Raw genomic sequence first — 23,766 nt, 5'->3', positions numbered from 1 at the left:
TGTCTTTCCATAAAGCCAGACAACCACTCCTCTCGAGAGGGAATCTTCACATGGAATGTCCTGTAAGGAAAACTACAAGTGAGTGTAATATCGCTGGGAGCAAGAATATCTTCACCCCATGTAACCATTTGTGACCACAATCGTGTATGACTGGTAGCAAGATCAACATGATTACTGTTCCAAAGCCCAGTAACCTGCAATCTGTATGCACATGATAGTGCTTCTTGTTTTAAGTGTATGTGTAATGGTTTGATATTTAGAAGTGCCTCAAGAGCAGCAGTTGGAGTCGTGGTGAAAGCACCAGTCAACGCCATGAGCGCCATTCTTTGCAGATGGTTTAGCTTTGACTGGACTGTTACCACCTCGCCCCTCTGCCACCACACAAGGCATCCGTATGACAGTATTGGACGTACAATTGTCGTGTAAATCCAATAGATGTATTTAGGTTTGAGACCCCAGGTCTTTCCAAAAGTTCGTCTGCACTGCCCGAAAGCCATGCACGCTTTCTTGATTCTGAACTCAATGTGAGCAAGCGGCGACCGAGTTCCCCTCGAAGGGAAAGGGAAAGGGCAATCGCAAGACGGCATCGAATGCGAAGCGCCCTAGGAAGTCGCCAGGAGAGGGTGCCAAAACCGACACCACTCGGCGTGCAACCGTCAAGGCCAAACGCCGCCTGGGTGAGGTAAGCGAGGGCGAGAGTGACCTCGCTGTGGAGAGCGATGGTACCAGCAACCCGACACGACCGGGGCAGGGGGGCTCAAACCCCTGGACGCTGGTTACCAAGAAGAAGCCGGCACCGAAACCGGAGGTACCGCGGCCTGCGAGGAAGGCCAAGGACAGAGGCGAAGCCTTGTGGTTAAAAACCGACAAGGACAAATACGCCGATGTCCTTAAATCGATGAAGGCGGCCGAAAGCCTCTCGGCCCTTGGGCAGGATGTGCGTAGCGTAAGACGCACCAACACGGGAGAGATGCTCCTGGTGCTGAAGCGAGGCGCACAATCAAGTGCAATATATAAGGCCTTGGCTCAAGAGGTCCTTGGCGAGGGCGCCCAAATCAGGTCGCTAGGTGCGGAATCAACTCTCCAGTGCAAGCACTTGGACGAGTTCACGACCGCAGAAGACGTCGTCGCAGCCGTCAAGGAGCAATGCGGCGTCACAATCGAGCGGGCCTCTGTGCGATTGAGGGACGGACCCTCTGGCACCCAAGTAGCCTACCTCAGGCTACTGAATGCGGATGCCAAAAAGGTAACCGAGAAAGGGAAGCTGAAGATCGGCTGGTCGGTATGCCCTATTAGTATACCCCAGCCGCCTTCAGTGGACAGGTGCTATCGGTGCCTAGAATCCGGCCATAAAGCTTACGAATGTAAAGGCCTAGACAGGAGCAAGCTATGTCGTCGATGCGGCGAGGAGGGGCATAAAGAGCGGGGGTGCACTAAGGCATATAAGTGCCTTATCTGCACCAGCAAGAAGCAAGCCCATAAACATGCTATGGGCGGACCTTCGTGTCCCTTCGGCGAGTTAAATAAGAAGAAGCCGTGAGAGTCACACAGCTAAATCTTAACCATTGTGCAGCAGCCCAACAGCTGCTGTGGCAGTCGGTCTCGGAGTCGAGGACAGATGTCGCCCTCTTATCAGACCCGTACAGCATCCCTGCCGGCAACGGCAATTGGGTGTCGGACGGGTCTGGAATGGTGGCAATCTGTACAACGGGAAGGTTCCCGGTTCAAGAGGTAATACACCCCTCCGCCGAGGGTGTGGCGATTGCCAAGATCAATGGTGTGTTCTATTGCAGCTGCTACGCCCCACCAAGGTGGCCAATAGAACAGTTCTACCAGATGATCGACAGGCTCTCGTCGGACCTCGTGGGCCGGAAACCGGTAGTAATAGCGGGAGACTTCAACGCTTGGGCAGTGGAGTGGGGCAGCCGCTGTACAAATAGCAGGGGTCAAGCGCTAATGGAAGCGTTTGCGAAACTCGATACTGTGCTAGCTAATGATGGCTCCGCTAGTACATTCCGTAGAAACGGAGTGGAGGCGTGGATTGATTTGACCTTTGCCAGCCCGAGTCTGGCTCCAGGCATGGAATGGAGGGTAGACGAAGGCTACACCCATAGTGATCATTTAGCAATCCGCTTTAAGATCAACTATGGTGTGCAGCATCCGAGGGCGGGAGATCCCTGTCAGGTAAGCGGGTGGAAGTCCAATCACTTCGACAGCGAAGCTTTCACCGCGGCCCTGGGACTGGAGGCCAACACCGACAGTCTAAGCGGGGATGCGCTGGTAGCTGTTCTATCACGCGCGTGCGACGCCACTATGCCGAGAAAAACACTGCCAAGAAACGGCAGATGCCCGGTATACTGGTGGAGTGCCGAGATTGCAGCTCTACGATCAGCCTGCCTCAGAGCTAGACGTAGGATGCAAAGAGCTCGCACCGAGGATGCAAGAGAGAACCGCCGTGAAGTGTTTCGAGCTGCGAAATTAGCCCTTAACAAGGCTATTAAAAGCAGCAAGAGAGCGTGTTTCGACAACCTGTGTGAGAGTGCCAACGCGAATCCGTGGGGTGACGCCTACCGGATTGTGATGGCCAAGACCAAAGGGGGCTCCTCACCCCCAGAACGGTCTCCGGACCGGTTGGCAACGATTATCGAAGTACTCTTCCCGTCTCGAGCCACAAGCCCCTGGCCACCTGCACTACGAGACAGTGCGGGCACGGTCGAAATGGTGGCTCCAGTGACGAACGAAGAACTACTCGCAGTGGCTAAATCCCTAGCAATGAACAAAGCTCCAGGGCCGGATGGAGTTCCGAACAACGCTCTCAAGGCAGCGATCATAGCGAACCCGAACATGTTCAGGCTAACTATGCAGAGATGCCTTGACGAGTGCCGTTTCCCCGATAGATGGAAAAGGCAGAAACTGGTGCTGTTGCCGAAGCCCGGGAAGCCGCCAGGCGACCCATCGGCGTACAGACCAATCTGTCTGATAGACACGACTGGCAAACTGCTTGAGAGGATCATCCTCAACAGGCTCACCCCGTACGCGGAAGGTACGGACGGTCTGTCAAGCAACCAGTTTGGCTTTCGGAAGGGTAAGTCCACAGTGGACGCTCTCAACTCAGTAATAAATACTGCCGAGATAGCGATCCAACGAAAAAGGCGAGGTATTCGATACTGTGCGTTAGTGACACTTGACGTGAAGAATGCATTCAACAGCGCAAGCTGGGATGCCATCGCGCTCTCGTTACACCGGCTTAGCCTACCGGTGGGTCTGTACCGGATCCTGGAAAGTTACTTCCAAAACCGCGTACTGCTATACGAGACCGATGCCGGTCAGAAAAGGGTTCCGATTACCGCCGGAGTCCCGCAGGGCTCGATCCTAGGCCCGGTGTTATGGAACCTCATGTATGACGGGGTTCTGAGACTGAAGTTCCCTCCTGGGGTCAAGATCGTCGGCTTTGCCGACGACGTAACCTTGGAGGTCTACGGGGAGTCAATTCCTGAGGTAGAACTAACCGCAGAACACGCAATTAGCACGGTGGAGGAATGGATGAGCGCGAGAGGCCTGGAGCTCGCTCATCATAAGACGGAGGTAGTTATCGTCAACAACCGCAAGTCGGCACAACATGCAGTTATCCATGTGGGAGAAGTCGCGATCACTTCACAGCGAAGTCTGAAGTCTCTCGGAGTCATTATAGACGACAAGCTGACCTTCGGCAGCCATGTCGACTATACGTGCAAGAGAGCGTCGACTGCTGTTGCGGCACTATCGAGAATGATGTCCAACAGCTCAAAGGTGTGCGCCAGTAGACGTAGGTTACTGGCAGGCGTTGCCGTATCTATTCTCAGGTACGGCGGCCCGTCATGGTCAAGAGCACTGAGGGTAACCAGTTACCTACAGAAACTGGAGAGCACCTACCGCGTGATGTGCCTCAGAGTGATATCTGCCTACCGCACGGTATCACACGATGCATCCTGCGTGATAGCGAGCATGATGCCAGTCGGGCTGGTCATTCGGGAAGATGAGGAGTGCTTTGAGCTACGTGGAAATAGGGGAGCCCGCGAGCGCACCAGGGTGACCTCGGTCGCCAGATGGCAGCGTGAGTGGGACAACTCCTCGAAAGGTAGGTGGACCCACCGGCTGATACCTAGCATATCGAGCTGGGTGGGAAGACCCCATGGGGAAGTTCACTTCCACCTGACACAATTCCTGTCAGGCCATGGCTGTTTCCGTCAGTACCTCCACAGGTTCGGGCACGCGGAGGTCCCAGTCTGCCCGGACTGCCCAGGTGTAGATGAAACTGCCGAACACATACTGTTCGTATGTCATCGGTTCGACGTCGAAAGAAGAGCAATGCTTGACGTCTGTGGCTGGGACACAACCCCGGATACCCTTATTCAGCGGATGTGTCAAACGGTGGAGAAGTGGAACGCAGTCTCGGCTGCTACCATCCAGATTGCCAGTAGGCTACAGGTAATCTGGCGAACCGAGCAACAGACGGCGGGCACGGCTAACTAGTGATTGGTTAGCTGGAGCGAAAAAGGCCAAGCGCAAAATAAGAGAGTGAATGGTCTGTTCATGCCGAGGTAGGTTGGCGCAGCGAATGGCAACCGCGTAAGGGGTAAACCCAGCCACCCCGAAGCAAGACAGAAGAGTGAGTGTATAGGCGTATAAGTGGACTGCCTCATGCCAAGACGGGAGGGTCGTAGCGTAGTATGTTGGAACTAAGCTATCGATGCCTCATGGCGTGGCAGAGGAGTGAAAGGGTGAGCATCCAAGTCAGTCTCACACTGCATGTTAAGGGTGAGCATAAAAGTCAGCCTCACAGGTTGGTAGAGGCTAGCACAAAAGTCAGCCTAGCAAGGAATGAAAAAGGTGAGCACAAAAGTCAGCCTCGCATGGTATGTCAGAAGTGGGGCCTAAGAAAAATGTCCCACATGGGATGCCAGAGGGAGTGACAAAGGTACAATAGAGTGGCACGATTGAGAGTGAATCAGGTGATAGGGTGAGCACCCAAGTCAGCCTCACATGGAACGTAAAAGGTGAGCACAAAAGTCAGCCTCATGTGGGAGTGTTTGAGAGTGAATCAAAGTGTGATTGAGAGAGCACCCAAGTAAGCCTCATACAGGATGTATGATCGCGCGAGTGAGAGTGAATGAGTACATTTAGTACAGCCATCCCCCCAGAAGTAATACCGAGAGGTAGTTCCTGGGAGGAATGATGGCGGAGCCCAATGGAGTTTAGTCGGTATTAATGGCTGGTCACCATTCGAGTCCGACACGCCCCCAGTGCACCCCGTGTGGTAGATTGGACCCTACCGTTAGCACGTGTACTGGGCTAGGACATAAAGGTCTTCTCCATTGTAAAAAAAAAAAAAAAAAAAACTCAATGTGAGCAGACCAATTCAGTTTGGAATCCAATATGACTCCAACGTATTTGACTTGATCTGCACACAGCAGCTCAGAATCAAAGAACTGCAAGGAACGAACCCCGGTTGTTATTCGCTTCTTCGTGAAAAGAACCATTGAAGTTTTGCTTGGGTTAACTGATAGTTTAACTTGTCGACACCACTGTTCGACGGCTCTTAATGCCTGTTGCATTAAGTCAAAGATTGTTCCGATGCAAAATCCAGTAATTAGTATTTGGTAATCGTCAGCAAACCCGTAGGTTGGAAATCCAAGCTCATTGAGTTTCTTCAACAAGCCGTCAGCTACTAAGTTCCATAACAAAGGTGACAGAACGCCGCCCTGAGGACAACCGCAAATACTCAACTTCCGTATCTCAGCCTGTCGCAGTGACGAGCAAAGTATGCGGTTACTAAGCATTGCGTTTATCCAACCTGAGATACATGCAGGTATCCTATGACCGCTCGTCGCTTCCAGAATAGACTGGAAGGACACATTGTCAAAAGCACCCTCAATATCTAGGAATACACCCAAGCTAGATTGCTTGAGCGAGAAGGCTTTCTCAATGTTGTGCAGTGGATATTCAACTAAACTAACGTTCCTGATGTGATGATCGATTATCCGTTCCAAAGCTTTCAGAAGAAAAGAACTTAAGCTGATAGGCCTAAAACTCTTGGCTTCTTCATAGCTTGAGCGCCCCCCTTTGGGAATAAATCTAACAGTTATTTCTCGCCATGCTTTCGGGATATACCCGGTAGCAAGACTTGAAAGCAAAGTCTTTTTCAAGACATGTTTAAGAATATCAAATCCCTTTTGCAGTAGCACGGGAAGTATTCCATCTTTTCCGGGTGATTTGTATGGAGCAAAGCTGTCAACTGCCCACTTGATCGATTCAGTGGAGACCAATGTGCGTGCTAACGCCCACGAGTCCGAATCACCAGAATGAGATCTGTGAACATTGTTCAACTCCGGATCGATACAACCTGGAAAGTGTGTGTCGAAGAGACAATTAAGAACATCTTTTTCGTCCGTCACATAAACACCATCTCTGGTTTTTAAGGAGTTCATCTGAAAATCATTCGATTTGGAGAGAATTTTATTTAATCTGCTAGCCTCGTTCAGACTAGAGACATTAGTGCATAGGCTTTGCCAGCCAGCCCGTTCTGCAGATCTAAGACATTTCTTATATGCACTACGAGCTGACCTGAAAGCCCTGGAGTCATCACGCTGACGCCGGTTCCAAGCTCTTCTCATAACTTTCTTCATTCTATCAAGCTCAGCCCTCCACCAAGGGGTTCCCCTAGTCGATTTAACAGTACGAAGTGGACAAGCTTCTTCGTAGGATGCTAATATGAATGAGTTTGTCGTATCCACGACGTCATCTAAGTCGTCTAGTTGACTAATTGTTGGAAAATATCCATGAAATTTAGTCGCCAAGTTTTCCAAAAAGAGGTCCCAGTTTGTAGATTTAGGATTACGATATGTCACCACATTGAAGGTGACATCAAAATGATCGAAAAATATATATTTATGATCGGATAGAGACGGTTCAGTTTCATTTGGAACCTGCCAATTTCCCAGTTCATGCAAAATTCTATCAGAGCAAAGTGTTATGTCTAACACCTCCTCCCTCCCAGACCTCGCAAAAGTTGGTCGGTTTCCCACATTCAGAATATGGAGATTTGTACTACTTATGTACTCCATCAGTTCAGAGCCTCTCAGATTGATGTCTGAGCTGCCCCAAATGATGTGATGAGCATTCGCATCACTGCCGATAATGAGCGGAAGCCCATTTCTGCTACAATATGATACAACGCTTTTGAAATCATCAGAAGGAGATGATTCGTTATGCGGTAGGTATGCTGAACAATATATATATTTTTTGTCTACGTTTCCGACAGTCAGTGTAACTGTGACAACACCGATATCGCGAGTTGTGAGCTCCGATATGAGACACGCGTCAATAGACTTATTTGCAAGAATGCAAGCACGAGGCATTTCACGTGGGTTAGTCATGCCTGTCTTGTTGTAAGCAATGAAGACAGTGTTAAGTAACTTGCCAAAAAAGAAGTTTCCTTTATGGAAATACGGTTCTTGAACCAATGCTATGGAAGCTTTACCTTCCTGCATGAGTCGAGATAAATTCATAGTTGCTGTACGTTTATGTTGGAGATTGATTTGTGCTATTCTAACCATTGTTGATTAGAGAACTGTACATTTCATCTCCAACACAAATCGCACAACAACTAGAGGACACCAAGCGAGTTGGGATGTTAACGCATATAGCGAGCCATATCAGGTTTAAATGGGACATGATCATTTAATTCCCACGGTTTGCGAAGAAAATAATGGTCCACTGTGTCAGAGATTCGCATAACACAGTAAGGGCAAAACCCAAAATGCTCCGTGCGCGACTGGCATATTTTAGACCCTCCAGTCATTAAGTCCTCGGCACGGAACTACACCTTGACTTAGGGTCTCCTACTTTCAGTCGCCTCCTACGACATCGGAGCAAGACTCCAGTGGCTCAATTCTAGGCCAAATACCACACGGCCTCTGGGCAGGTTCATCTGTACACATCGAAATTTGATAATCGAAACTCAACAAAACTTCACCGAACTACCATCAGCCGAGAGTCTCAGCAAACCCCCAGCCAACAAAAATTCGGCAAAATTAAGTGGATCATCGGTGAAAAAATCGGTGTGTAGAGTGAACGTTCCGCTGCGTAATGCAGCATACTGGGGAGTTCGCCCAACTCTTCCCAGGCTCCGTTCGCCATTGAGAATGTTTTAAACCCCCTCAACAATTTTACCCATAGCACGGGTCGCATGACACTATGGTTTTGGGGTTCCCTGTTTGGTAGATTTTTACCACTGAAACAGGTAGTCCGTAGTGTAATTCTTAGCCGGTTAAAGCAACCACTACCGACACTACACGGCTTATCTAGGCTGTTCGGTGAAAGAAGCTGACATTGAAGAACAGCTTCCATATTTAGATGGGCGAAATGCCGCAGAAGGAAGGAAGGATAACGGGAGGAGAGGGATTTGGGATTTGGGCTAAGCGCTTATTTAAAGGCGGCGCTGGCTCGCCTTGTCAGGGCTGCTTTAGGGCATGTGGTATTTAGGCCTAGAACGTATAGGGCCCACTACCTCGTCCTACCACACCCACAGTCAGCCCCCGCTGCTGGTTCGGGTCGCGAATCACAACTATTTGCTATCGCGATTAAGCATTATCCACCACCTATGACCCGCCCGGTTGCTTGCAGCTCAGCTTCCCACGTAGCGTTCCTCCACCACCACGGGGCCCGGGCCCCGGGCCCCGGGAAATATATGGGGAATATGGCGTTAGGTTATGTTACAATAATTCGTTATATTGAATATATTGATTTTACACATATTTTTTGCAATTTGTAGTAGCAAATAAAAATTACCTGTCACGCATAAATATCATGGGAAAATTAAAGAAATTATAATAGTATACCACATAGAAATTTGTTACATAGCAGATATCACATCATTTTTCTGTTTGCCTCTCGTTTATTCTATTGCAAATTTTATGCATTGGACGTTTTCGGTCTTGAATTCATAAATATCACAGCAGAATAAACGGGACTGAAATGAAAAATAGGCAAACTCAATTTGAAATTCAACTAAACGGTTTGTGGTTAAAAACAGGCCATATTTTTCTGCGTGTACCAAAAGCGCGGACCAACGACTTTTACTAGAGAGGCTTTCGATACTTTGACAGATATATACTGGAAGCAAAACAAACATGTTCCGAGGCGAAAACAATGGGAACACCAGCGACAATCATAATCTAGTGTTCTGTATCTACGGATTGAATTGATTGGATTCCGTTGAAGCAGTGCTGCCAAGAACAGTTTCGTTGAAAGTAAAAGCGAAATCTTGATATAACTTAGTTGTCATACAATCTTATTAACAACTGATTAAGCCTATCGGGGCTAGTTGGCGGAATCTCTTTTTCTCCGTTTCTATTAGACATAGAGCGCTGCCTCTCGTTGTGTATCTCAAGTTATGTGAAACTTATCCAATGTGTTTTTGCTGCAAAACATTTTGTTTTGTAGAAGTTGTTGGCGATATTGTGTTTTCGAGTATATCAAGTAAATTTTCTAAATTTGAAACACTGTGTGTTATTTATGATGATTTTTTTTTGGCGGTACAATTTACGGTGCAAAAATAGTTATCAAATATTTTAATTTCTGGGAGTCACTCCAAAGTAAGAAAACCTTTTTCTTGTGTATCTCGGCAATACTTATGCCCCGCCAATTATCGCACACAGTCAGGTCACCCTTTTCGGGTACCTTCACTAGGACGCCTTGCATCCAGTCGGCCGGAAAAGTCGCGGTATTGTAGAATTTGTAGAATAATTGATGCAACAGTTGTGCATATACTACGGGGTCAGCTTTGAACATATCTGCTGCTATGCGATCGACCCCTGGGGCTCTGTTCGATTTCATGCTCCGGATGGCTGCTTCTATCTCTTGCAATGATGGGGCTTCGGTGTTGACGCGGGTAATACGTCAAACCCTTGGCGGATCATACCGAGTTGTTGGTGGCGTGGCCGACACTTGAAAAAGGTTTTCAAAGTGTTTGAACCAGCGTTTCAGCTGGTCAGCGCGATCGGTTAACAACTGTCCAGACGTGTCTTTGACGGGCATCGTAGCCATAATCTTTGTCCCACTAAGGCGGCGTGAGATATCGTAGAGGAGACGGATGTCGCCAGTGTTTGCGGCTTTCTCACCTTCGTCGGCTAGGGAGTCTGCCTACGCTCTTTTGTCCCGTCTACATGAGCGTTTCACTGCCTTCTCTAGAGCCGAATGGCGCTGACGGGCTGCGGCTTTGGCTCATCGTGTTTTAGCTCGCTCAATCGCGGCTTTGGCGTCCTTCGTTCCTCTATCTTTTTCCAGGTGTCATCTGTGATCCATTGTTTTCTCTGGGTACGTAGCTCACCCAGGTTATTCTCGCCGGTGGCGAAGAAGGCGTTCTTGATGGCGGTCCATTGATCTTCTACGCTTCCACCTTCCGGAATATCTGCAGCATGGTTCTTCAGCTCTTCGACGAAGGACCTTCTTACCGCAGCATCTCCCAGACGACGTGTGTTAAACCGACGCCCGATCTTCTCCTCCTGTCGATGAATCCTTGCAATACGCAGCCGGATCTCGCCGATTAGGAGATGTCGGCGCTACGCTTGTTACGCACATCAAGGAGGCTCCTTCTCCATTTTCGGCTGATGCAGATGTGGTCGATTTCATTCTCCGCGAAGCCATCACGGGAAAACCATGTCACTTTTTGTACTGGCCGATGGGGGAAGAGCGATCCCCCGATCACCATGTCATTGTTGCCACAAAACTCTGCAAGTAGCGCTCTCCGTTTTCACTCATTTCTCCGAGGCCATGACGTCCCATGACGTGCTCATAGTCCGAGTTATCAAAGCCCACCGTCGCGTTGAAGTCGCCCATGTAGATCTTGATATCACCATTCGGAATTTTATCCACGACAGCATTCAGTTCACTGTAAAAGTTCTCCTTTTCTTGCATTTCGGCAGCATCAGTTGGCGCGTAACATTGGATCATGGTAAGGTTTCGAACCCGTGCTCTGAATCTGGCAACGATTATTCTCTCATTAATAGGCTCCACTTCATTAGCGCAGTGTAGGCATGCGCGCTGAGCAGGAAGCCAACTCCACGGTGACGAGGAGCGTGTTCACCTCGTAGATCAGAGTACAGCAGAATTTGACCCGACGGAATTCTGTGTTCTCCAAAGTTCGGCCAACGGACTTTGCTCAGTCCTAGGATCTCAAGCTTCATGCGGCATGCCTCATTGACAACTTGTGTCAATTTACCCAGCTGGGCTAGGGTTAACACATTCCAAGTTCCAATTAGTGTTCGTTGTTTCATGCTAAAAGTCGTTGCCGTTAAATCAGTTTGAAATCTTTCTTTTTCGGTTTCTAGAACGGTTTATGAATTTCGGGAACAGTAGGTGGTTAGCCTAAGGTTCCCTATCACACCGTAATGGGGCTGCCATCTTGGATATAGCTCCGGGGAGAGCATCTCGTCAATGCAGGAGATATTTACTTCGGCCAATAGCCTGAAGAAATTGGAAATTTGAAAATTTGCTTTTGAATATGGAGTACGCGTCAAAGTCAAAATGCCGGAGTATTGCGACTCAAAAAATAATATTTCTTGAAAAGTCATTCAGCAAATTCCAAAAAGACCCCTGAAGTAATTGAATCTCCATTTGATTGAGATTTTCAATCAAAAATTTAAAAAAAAATCGAATTGACACCAAATTTTGACATTTCGTGAATTTCTGGCATGCAATAAAAATAAAAGCTGCATTTCCAAACCAAAAAAAAATCCAAGCCACATCTCAATTCAAAAATTTTCCTTATGCTACAAAGGCATTTTTTCAACATTACACCACATCTCGACGCTTCATGACACTGTTTTTCGATTGCGCTCAAATGTTGCATGAGGACTTTTTTCGAGGTACTTTTGAGGTATGTCCAGTTTAAAATTTCAGAAAGATGATAAATACTGGCACGCTACCGTATATCAAGCAAACTGAGGAGACAATTCTAGGAACTGATTGGTGGATTTTTGATTGCAGTGCATATCATTAGATTTGAATTACCAGTCCAAGGGCTGTCACAGCATTTCGGCTATATTTCAGAGTACACCCATTCATCTTTTTGCACAAGCAAATGAAACAAAGATGCTTTTATGATCTAATGCTGATTAAGTTTTTCACATATTCTTCGTTCCAGTTTCTTATAAAATAGGTCCACCTATACATCGTGTGAAGATAGATGCGCACGTTATTCCTTTACTATCAAATTCAGATTGTTCTTCAATTTATACCCCCATGATTTCTGTCTCTTCCTTTCTATTGTTCAGTTTTCTCTTTCCGTCTGGCTCTTGGTCTGTGTATAAATAAACTCTCCTGAATTGACCCAAACGATCCTAAAATTAATGTCAAACAAGACTCGTCTCTAAAGACTCCGAGCTTTTATTTAAAATCAAACACATTGAACTGGGTTCGACCATATCCGATCTTCTTTCGGATTAAAGATAGTCCGCGAGGTATTCGAATATTCCGGGTGACACAGAAATATTCAGCTATGCCAGATATCGCGAAAGTTCGCTTAGATAAGTTCAGAATTGTAATATTTTATCTAAAGCAAACAAATGACGTTACTGGCGACAAGACATTCATGAAGAACTAACGCGTTTACACGCCCGCTCGCAAAGTTGAGAGCGATGGTGTAGTTATCGATTTGAACTTGTCATGCGTGGATCTACTGTAGGGCGAGATTGGCTGTTTACAATAACCTCTTGCTCCAGTGTTTGACGATTTTGAGTGATAATCGCATCGGGCGAGATAGTTTTGCGGCTTCTTCGACAAGGATCGTCTGCATGATCGGTTGTTTGTGCCGCGCGTCATGCATGCAGCATTGCACTAATTACAAGCAAATGGGTCTTTGTAACAATATACCAGCAAAAGGTAGCTCTGTCACAAATCCGGAGCAAACAGTACCTGGTCTTAGACAATTGAGAAGAAACAAAGAGCTTCCAACGCTTTCAGGAACACCAAAAATCTCATGTGACATGTCAACCAGAGATCCAACTTATTCAACTTAGTGCAGGATTGGTTGGATCTAGGTTGGAAATCAGCAACTTTGTGATATTGCAGAACTCCTCCCGGTATCGAGGAGACTTCAAATTTCATTGTACGGCATGCGCTTATCTTCCCGATGATAATTGATCTACCATCTACGATGATAATTACTCTACGATCTTTGCTACAGTTTTAAAAAGAAGATCTGCTTTGCTGCCCATGACCACATTTCCGTTTCTCTTGTTCCTATGAAACTGCGAAAACGAGCGGAAAAAGTTTGCAATAATTTTCGCTATTTTTGTTGAAATTTGAAGTTTTGTTCGTTGTTTATTCTGGACTAACTCTTTCTAGAGTTTTTCTAGTTTACATTGTCGATGAAATGAATTCATAATCTTTCTGCTGTTATTGCAGGATAAAACTGTTTAGCTTTATCGATTTTTGCAATAAAAGAATAATTTTATTCTCCATTTAATGACATATTTTTAGCTGGCAATTTTCAAGGTACGTGACGCTCTAACCGAATTCATAATACCGTTTAAATCCGACAAACATCATTACCATTTCTTTCGTTTAGAAGTTTTCAGATCTCTACACAAACTGCATGGCAATGACAGCATTTGAACAATTGTTAACGGTCCGAGAAAAAAGGAGCGTTTGTTCCGGAATGGTCGCCCGTTCGGAAGCAGACGTCGCGACAGTAGGGATGAAACCGTTTAGCATACATATTTGCATTTCACCCTGATTTTCCGCAAAGTACCGACTGTGCTGCTCCATAGACACAGCGACGAAGAAACGAATAAACACTCGAGTGTAAGACATTGCTACACTACATACATGCACACGTATCATATGGCCGCCCAGATGGAAATCCCCCAAAGCTCTCCACTATAGTGTTTGCATGTAGGTTTTTGATGTGAAAACTACGCTTCCTGTCAGCCTTTTTTTTTGGTTCGTCGGTTTGTTTGCAAATACCCGCTGCCGGGACAACTTTTTGCATATTAAATGCTTCGCTCGGTTTTCTGCCGTCTCTCATAAATGTAACAATATGGCGGGATGGTCCCAGCAGGGGTGGCACACATTTTGGCTGAAACAAATTAAATCTGTAAATTGTAGTGTAGTGTTCATGCACTATCGGGACTTCTGTATATCAATTAACTATTTTTAACGATGAATTATGCACTGGTCTTTAACTGGATTTCTGTTTTTGAACTCTTTATATTCGCACCGGCTTTTGCAAAGAAAAACTTCATCTCAACTTATTTCGATTCCCAGATTGTTGTTGAGTAAATCGGTGTAGGTTTTATTAAGAACAAAACCGGTTAAAGTACTAGTAAGAGCAGAAATGGGATAAAAAACTTTAATGCAAAAATGGGTTTACTTTTGCCCTGAGAAGAAAATAATTTAATTTTTATCCTAAAAATAGTCACAGAAATTATTTATCGCAAATCAGTGAAAACCATCATCAATATGGGTACCATTCGAAAAGCGGTTCTCAGTAGACATCGAAAATTAATGATTAAGGCCGTATGGAAATCCAAGATGTGGACTTCCCGGTATCAGAAAACATAGAGAACCATCATCAATATGGGTGTCATTTGAAAGGGGTGGGTCAGTAGACATCAGTAATTGATGATTAACGCCTTTAAAAAAAACCGCGTCTTCCGGGTACGAGATAATATAGAACCTTCATTAATGTGGGAGTTATTTTAAAGAGTGCACTCACCATAGTTTATTATTTGCAATAATAACAATCAGTCGCATTTTTATTGACACTAACTTAACATTCGATTTTTATTTGAATGTTCATTGAATAAAATTAAAGCAATGTGCATCATAAAATACGACTGGACCGCAGTAAACACGCAAAATATGTACGTGCTTCAGTCTTTCAATGCCATCGCTAGCTCAAAAATCCACGGCATCGAACAGCGACTAATAAATATCGTTATTGCGCACTTCCCACTAACCTGGGCTCCGCACTCTCAAAGTGCGAGTGGCATGTACTTTAAGTGATAGAGATGGTACACCCATAGACAAACCAGTCGAACTAACCAGTCTATTAGAATAATTTATCAGAAGAATGTTATGTACGCAGTGCGGTTAGAGTCCAGCTTTTAGTGCCACAAGCCATAGTAGTGCATTAGCCTTTCCCCAGTATTAAATTCAATCTCGTAGGTAGCCATGTTTTTCGAACAATAATGATCAATTAAAAAAAATTAAGAAAATAGGTTTGGTAGTTTTTTTGGCAATCGTGATCTCGGAAAACCCATTTTTGAGAAACAAAATTTGGATATGTTCGAGTTAGAAAATTCAAGTTACCACTGCTCTTGACAGACGCGGCGCGCTTCGATTTTTGGAAAATGAAAAAGGTGTGTAATCCCTCAATCATCGATTTCTGATCTCTACTGACCGCCTCCTTTCTAATGACACTCATAGTGATGATATTTTTCTCTCTTTTGTGGTACCAGAATGTCGCCATCTTGAATTTCAAAATAGCGTGAATCATCACTTTTCGATATCTACTGACCACCCCCTTGCCAATGACACCCATATTGATGATGGGTCTCATTTTTGGTAACCGGAAGTGGCACCCTTGGATTTTAAAATGGCGGTAATCATCAATTTCCGATGTATACTGACCACCACATTCGAAATGAGACCCACATTGATGCTGCTTTTTTTATTTTTTTTTAGTAACCAGAAGTCACCATATTGGATATCAAAATGGCGTTAATCTTCAATTTCCGATGGCTACTGATCATTCCTTTCAAATGGCACCCATATTGATGATGGTTTTCTCTGTTTTCTGGTTGGATTTCAAAATGGCATTACATAGCTTTTTCTGAGAAAAATTGGAAAGTCTGATTTTTTTAAAGATAGTTTTTTGATAGCACATTTTTCAGCGAAAAAACAAGCAATAGTTTATAGAAAATATTGATAATCGTTTCCCCGATTTCGCCCTTTTTCAAATAAAAGGCTTGCGATGATCACAATGCAAGTTCAGCAGATCAACCAAAATCCTAAAGCTCAAAAAATTCCGTTAGTATAGAAGTATTCCTCGTACCTTACAGATTAGTCGAATAAATAATAAGTTATTTCTGCATTCGAGAACGTTTTTGCCCAGAAAATGAATGTTTTGAGCTCTAAAAATTGCATTAAAAAAATTTATCTGCAAAATAAAAATTTATGAACAAAAAAAGAATCGTTAAGGTACAAGAAAATTAATTACAAATAATTCGAAAGAAAATTAGGGAGATCGGTTGAGTTGTTTTTTGGGAATCATGAACTTGGAAAACCCATCTCTGAGAAACAACATTACGAGATATTCGAGTTAGAAATTTCAAGTTACCAGTGCTCTTGCTAGACGAGGTGCACTTCGAAGCGCTGTAACTTTCGATTTATTGCTCGGATCTCTATAAAAATTTGAGCAAATATTCTCAAGAAGTGGTACCTACAGATAAAAGAAAAAATCTTTTTCAATTTTTTATAAAAGAAAATGGTATGTAACCCCTTAATCATCGATTTCCGATGACCACCACCGTTTCCTTTCAAATGACATTCAAAGTGATGATGCTTTTCAATCTTTTGTAGTACTCGAAACTTGCCATCTTGGATTTCAAAACAGACCACCATCTTTCAAATGACACCCATATTGATGATGGTTCTCTATTTCTGGTAACCGGAAGTCGCCATCTTGGATTTTATAATGGCTTCAGTTATCAATTTCCGATATCTACTCAACACTTCCTTTCAAATGACATATATTGATGCTGCTTTCTCCTGTTTTCAGGCACCGGAAGTTACCATCTTGGATTTCAAAATGGCGTTTATCATCGATTACCAATGTCTATTGACTATCTCCTGTCAAATGACAACCATATTGATGCTGCTTATTTCTATTTTCTGAAACCGGAAGTCGTCTTCTTGAATTTCAAAATTGTGTTAGTCACCACTTTCCGACATCTACTGACATCCCCCTTTCAAATGACACTCATATTAATGACGGCTCTCTCCATTTTCTGGTAACTGGAAGTATCCATCTAGGATTTAAAAATGGCGTTAATCATCCTTTCAAAAGACACCCTTATTCTTCCTGTTTTCTGGTAACCGGAAGTGGTCATCTTAGATTTCAAACTGGCGTTAATCATCGATTTTCGATGTCTATTGACCACCCCCTTCAAATGACACCCATACTGATGGTGGCTCTCTCTCTCTACTTTCAAATTCATTCAAATGACACTCATATTGATGCTGGTTTTCACTGTTTTGTGGTATCCAGAAGTCGCCATCTCGGCTTTCACTGTGGCGCCAACAAACAATTTCCGTAAGCTACTGACCTGTACTGATCCAATATCTCACGGTTTCCAGGGCGTCGAAAACTTTACTAAAATTTCATCACCCTTAGGTCCGGATCAAAAATAAACCTGTTGCCTGCTATGAACCTATCCCAACAAACAATGAAAGCTAAACAAACCTTTTATACGAGCGAATAAGCTGAACAATACCTGTATAAGCAATCATCCAGCGAAATTGTTTGTTGGGATGTATTATTTTATTAGCGCAAAAATGGGTTAAAATTCTATACCTATGTTGTTCTGAAAATTTTGTCGAACCATTTTTGTGCTAATTAATATTCGAAACCACTTTTTGCTGAAGTTGTGATAAATATTCCTGATCTAACAGAATATTTTAACTCACTTTTGCACCGAACAAAATTGGAACACACTCTTGCTCTCAGGCTTTTATATATCAAGCGGTTTCCGTTTTGCCAGCTTCTTAATAGGCCCGGAGGGCTGAGTCTCTTACATCATTTGACTCAGTTTGTTGGCAAATGTTTGTATGTGTGCGTATGTGTGTGTATGTATATGATTAACAATGGCACATCGGTTACTCGGAGATGGTTAAATCCGATTTTTCCGATATTTTTACCAATTCAGGTCTCAAATGACAGGTACAATGGTCTTATGGGATGCTATTGAATTCCATTTAATTCCGACTTCCGGTTCCGGAGTTAGGGGTTGAAGAGTGCGGTCACGCATGAGATTCCCATATAAATCGGTGTCAGCATGTTATCTAAAGGATGCAAAGCTTTATAAAATGTGTTCTAAATTGCTTGGATGGATAGTTTCAGCTCACTGATGCCCAATCAAACACACACCTTCGGCGGAAATGGAAGCTTCTAGAAAGTGGCAAAGTTCCTGAATTGAAATCACAACTGATTCTTGGAAATGTCTTAATCAATTTTCTCAAATTTAGTCTCAAATAAAAGATACAGCATCTCTATTGACTGCAATTAAATTCCATTGGAATCGAAATTTTGTTTCCTGTGTTACGGGTTGAAGTATGCGGTCACATACGAAATTCTCATATAAATTAAACTAATTGAAATGAGTTCTAAGTTACATGAAATTGTTGGTCTAGATCACTAATTTCAAATCGAAGTCTTTTTGACCACATCGAGAACCGTTGAGGGCTCCGGAAGATCCGAGGAAATGGCCAAGTTCCGAAATTTATTTTTACCTGTTTCACATATATTGCTGACACGATTCTCACAATCCTAGTCTTAAATTAAGGGTTTAATGATTGCAACAGAATTTCATTTGACCGAAGTATCGGTTCCAGAGTTATGAGTAAAAGAATCTGATCACACTTCGATTTCCCATATAAATCTTTTTGCCTTTCTTCTATAGAAAGGTTGGGCAATCTCCCTGACAATCTATATTTTAACAGAGGTCCGGGAACCGGAACTCTTATACCATTCAGTTTCGAAATCTTCAAATTCAAATGTCTTATTCACTTCGTCCAGTTCGGTAAATGTGTGTGTGTATGTATGGGTGTATGTATGTGACCAACAATCGCACCTCAGTTACTCGGAAAGGACCGATTCGATTTTTTGTTCAAACTTAGTCTCAAATGCAAGGCATAGGGTAGTATTAGATTTAATTCTGATCAGACATACGGTTCTGGAGTTACTAGTTGAGAAGTGCAGTGATATAGTAAATCCCCATAGAAACTGGTACCACCACAGTATTTAGATGATGCAAAACTTATTGAAATGGTTTGGAGTAGAAATGGTTTCGTGATGCTGGGAATCATTTTTTGATCGTCCTACTCTACAGTATTTATACTTGTGCAATTATAGGGGCCCCTTAGCTCAGTAGTGCCCAAGGGCCCGAGTGGTCTTTAGACGGCGCTAGTTGGAAACATGAGACAGATATTATGTTTGATAATGGGAAATGGCATAGGCACGGTTTTCTGTCGTCGAAAAATAATCCTTCTCATCGTATTTTTTCTCGGTATAATCGTTTTATGCATAATTTAAAAAAAATATATCATTTTCAATTATTTTCAAATTATGCGGTTAGTTTCAAGCACACCTTTAGCAGATTAGTTAGAAAAATACGAATGACATGAGGAATTCCACGAAGATCCGTCCGAAAATCTTTAAAATCGTGACCGACCATCTTAGATTCCAATGAAACTTTACACGTTTCACCGTCATGCAAGACTAAATATTTTCCACAGGTAATAAGATTATTTTGACTCAAGAGCAACTTTTCAAAAGGGCGTAAACGTTTCTACGTGAATGAATTTCATTTTTTTTTGTTCGATTACTGTATTTTATACAGCAAAACTATTTGAGAACGAGTTACAGGGAATGAATACTTTTGTCTGAAAAAAATATACACTGAAAAAAATGTTGTGTCATTTTTCAAAAAAAACAAAAATTTATGATAAAAATTTAAATTGCGAAAAAACCCATTTTTTTTAAATTTTTTATATTTTGTTACCAAAAACCTACAGAGAAAAGAAACATTTTGAATGTGATTGCATGATGGAGAAAAAATCGGTGAAAAAGTTTTCGTACATGTTTTTAAATTTCATACTAATAGACATACAAAATTGTAATTCTATTACAGAATATAATTCTAAGCACCATTCAAAATCAAAATGCATTTAACAAAAATCAAATACTTGAATAACAAATCAAATATTTGAAATTTTGATCCTTCAAAAACAATTAATTCGTGTAATTATGCTCTTTTTAAAAGTTATTCGCGTTACCCCATCAAAAAATGTCAAAAATTAAATGTTTATCGTTTTAAAGACGTAAAAGCAACTTTTTTAGTGTATTTGGATCCTGGAGAAGCTTTCAATAAAAAAAATTTCCTAGCAACAACTTTTGACATTTTTTTTATAATTCTTACTATTTGCAGTCAAAAATACAATTTTCTTTTTGAATATGATTCTATACGTCATTTTAAATCGAAATGCTCTTAACAAAAATTTTCTAAAATGTAGTAGTTCTCGAGATATTTTAACTTTTGTTTTAACAACACAATTATTTTGTTTTATTACGACCTTTTCATAAGTTAGTCGCAACTTTCTCTTTGACATCAAGGCGATATTGTGAAACATTTTACATGAAAACAACCAACATATGATTCAGCTATATAGTTTAATCAACAGACCCTATGGTTGAAATATATTTTGGTTGCTTTCATGTAACTTTCAAATGGTTTACAATATCGCCTTGATGTCAAAGAGAAAGTTGCACGAAAGTTTACGGGCCTTTTGAAAAACCTATTATTGTTGATGGAGAAACGCGACTAACTTATGAAAAGGTCGTAATAAAACAAAATAATTGTGTTGTTAAAACAAAAGTTAAAATATCTCGAGAACTACTACATTTTAGAAATTTTTTGTTAAGAGCATTTCGATTTAAAATGGCGTTTAGAATCATATTCAAAAAGAAAATTGTATTTTTGACTGCAAATAGTAAGAATTATAAAAAAATGTCAAAAGTTGTTGTTAGGAAAACTTTTTTATTGAAAGCTTCTCCATGATCCAAATACACTAAAAAGGTTGCTTTTACGTCTTTAAAATGATAAACATTAAATTTTTGACATTTTTTGATGGGGTAACGGGAATAACTTTTAAAAAGAGCATAATTTCACGAATTAATTGTTTTTGAAGTAGCAAAATTTCAAATATCTCGAAAACTATCGCATTTTGGAAGATTTTTGTTAAATGCATTTTGATTTTAAATGGTGCTTAAAATTATTTTCTGTAATAAAATTACAATTTTGTATGTCAATTAGCATGAAATTTAAAAACATGTACGAAGTTATTGTTAGAAAAACTTTTTTACTGATTTTTTCTCCATCATGCAATTACAATCAAAATGTTTTTTTTCTCTTTAGGTTTTTGATAACAAAATATAAAAAATTTAAAAAAATGGAGTTTTTCGCAATTTAAATTTTTATCATAAATTTTAGTTTTTTTGAAAAATGACGCAACATTTTTTTCAGTGTATATTTTTTTCGGATAGAAGTATTCATTCCCTGTAACTTGTTCTCAGATAGTTTTGCTGTATAAAATACAGTAATCGAACAAAAAAATTTTGAAATCGATGCACGTAGAAACGTTTACGCCCTTTTGAAAAATTACTCTTGTATCAAAATATTGCAATTGCCAGAGAATATCATGGAGATTCATACAGCGAACACACCTGCAAAGTTTCGTTCGAACCGACTATGGTCATATTTTGCGGTCGGCCGGTTTCTTATGGAATCCCTCACATACGAAAAGTAATTGTGGTTATGTTTAGTTTGTAGCAATGAGTTGTTTTTGAAAGCAGTTAGAGCTTTATGTTCAATAGAGTGATCTTAAATGCTAAACATACACTACCCTACTTTGGCAACCATCTGACAAACTTTTTATCTACATCAAACGATACTAGAATACTTGTAAAATTACTGCAAACATTCCCATGCACGTAGTACCATAATGAAAACTTCAGATCAGAAATGTAAAGAATCCATTTTTTTTCATTAACCAATCCTGCTGTTTCTGGTCTGAAACTTTCGCCTCAATGACACCAATTTGGAGATATATAAACGCATTCATTTTATCATATCGCTGGTATCAAACAGTCAAGGCACTAGATATTTTTTACCGATTAGTTGAGTGGTCCAGAATTTCAAAACGAGCTACATAGACTCTAAATGTCTTTGATGGAAAAAAAACTTTCTTAATAATATGTTCAAGACAATGTCCACATTGAACCGATCCCGTGGCCAAGACTGTCCCCGAATCATAGCAACAGCAAACATTCCACAGCTAATTCTAATTCTAACAGTGAAAGGACATTTCATAGCACATCAAAACAGAGAAAAAAAAACTGACAGCTAGGACTATTCTAGGAAGGAGAAAACTAAAGTAGTGTAAAATGAAAATAATAAAAATCGCGGTACTTTCTGTTTGTCAATCTGGATGCCAACTGTTTTGGCAAATTCGCTTACTCGCTGCAAAAGATCGTCCGCATTCGATATGAGCTTGTTCTTCTCGTGCACCGTCCGCTCCAGCTCCGTGATCTTGGTGCTCTGCGTTTGGACCTGTTCGGTCAGCACCTTAACCTGGAGGGCCAACGCTTCCTTGTCCGTTTGCAGCCGACGGAGCCGTTCGTCTGTGTCCTGACGCTGTGTGTTTGGAAGAAAAGAAAATCGGAATTAGTTCAAATATTGACAAAAGAGAAATTAAAATTCATATTCAATAAAGTATGGTTCTTCGCTATTTAGTACTGTGTTCCAACCTGACAATCCTTCCCCCAAATCATTCGGCTGTGTTCGCACGAGCAGCACGGGGGCGGTGGCGGTTGATAATATCCACGATTACAGCAGCCGCTGGAGCAAGGCGATTCCTGAGTACTGCTAAGTGCTCCATTGCTTCCATAGCGGTACATTTCTTGCTGCCTTCGGTGGTAATCGATCAGTCGCAATTCTTCCCGACTCTGATGGTTCCAGTTCCAATAGTAGTGTGGATCCCAGTGCGAGGTCGGCGGCGGTGGTGGGGGCTCCCAAATTCCAGGACTTTGCCTACTGCTATTACCGTGATGGTGATGATGACTGCTTCCGCTGCTGTTGTAGTTGTTATAGTTACCCGAATCGTGCTGGTGTTCTTCAAAAATCCAAAACTTATCATCTATGGCACCTTTTCCGGGACCAACGCGTTTACGCTCCGCTTTACCTTTAGAATTCAAACTCAGGCTGCTTGATTGAGAGTCCGGTTTATGCAACTCCGAGGAGGAAGATTTATCCTTCAGTGAGTGAGTGCTCCGGCTTTTGGTATCCCGCTCATACCGACTGGCACCCAGATTGTGGCGCCGGCGATCCAGACTACTGGTCATGGGACGCGGCGGTTTGCCACAGCCGGGCCCCAGCGGTGACTCCGGAGTTAATGGTGCGACATTCGCGGTAGTGTTAGGATCTTGGCCGCCGCCGGTACGGCTTCTTACCGATCGACCCCCAACGGTGGTGTGCGAGGTGGATCTGCGATCGGAATCGATCGATGCCTTGGGAGCCTCGTTCCGAGAGTTGACCCAGGTGAAGTCATCGTCGCGACAGGTTGACTCATCTATAGGATATAGAGAAAATTAGTTTTTTTTTTCAATTAGATAAACCGAACCCTCGTCGATGAAGCAATTTGTTTTAATTATGAAAATATAGCACTGAACTTATCCCGGTATTCGCCCCCATTCGCTGATTCATCCATAGCGGTAGTGGTTGTCATAAATTAACAAAACCCATTTCATTTAACCCCTTCTCGCCGGTGGCTTTGAAATTTGCAGTGGTCAAACAATTTTCAACCACAGCATCGGTTGACCCAATAGTTTGTTTGGTGTCCTGCAGCGCTATTTAAATGAGTTATTTATTCAAACCAATGAAAACA

At 42.7% G+C, this 23,766-nt stretch overlaps 1 protein-coding gene across 8 annotated transcripts in view; it reads right to left on the bottom strand.

Moving 5' to 3' along the window:
* LOC131691471 (liprin-beta-1) overlaps positions 1-23,766 on the bottom strand; it is a 151,435-nt gene that overhangs the window by 32,412 nt on the left and 95,257 nt on the right. For 6 of the 8 annotated variants that reach the window (XM_058977885.1, XM_058977891.1, XM_058977892.1 and 3 more), the window contains 2 exons: positions 22,631-23,451; positions 22,293-22,517 (listed from right to left, as the gene is read on the bottom strand). In XM_058977885.1, coding sequence (XP_058833868.1) covers positions 22,293-22,517; positions 22,631-23,451 — 1,046 coding nt within the window. The remainder of the gene's footprint in view (positions 1-22,292; positions 22,518-22,630; positions 23,452-23,766) is intronic. The other 2 variants (XM_058977889.1, XM_058977888.1) reach the window with 2 other exon arrangements.

Source organism: Topomyia yanbarensis, chromosome 3, assembly GCF_030247195.1.
Source record: "Topomyia yanbarensis strain Yona2022 chromosome 3, ASM3024719v1, whole genome shotgun sequence".
In the NCBI taxonomy this organism is placed as follows: domain Eukaryota; kingdom Metazoa; phylum Arthropoda; class Insecta; order Diptera; family Culicidae; genus Topomyia; species Topomyia yanbarensis.
Note: the sequence above shows the minus strand (reverse complement) of the source record. Positions and strands in the feature narration are given on the sequence as shown.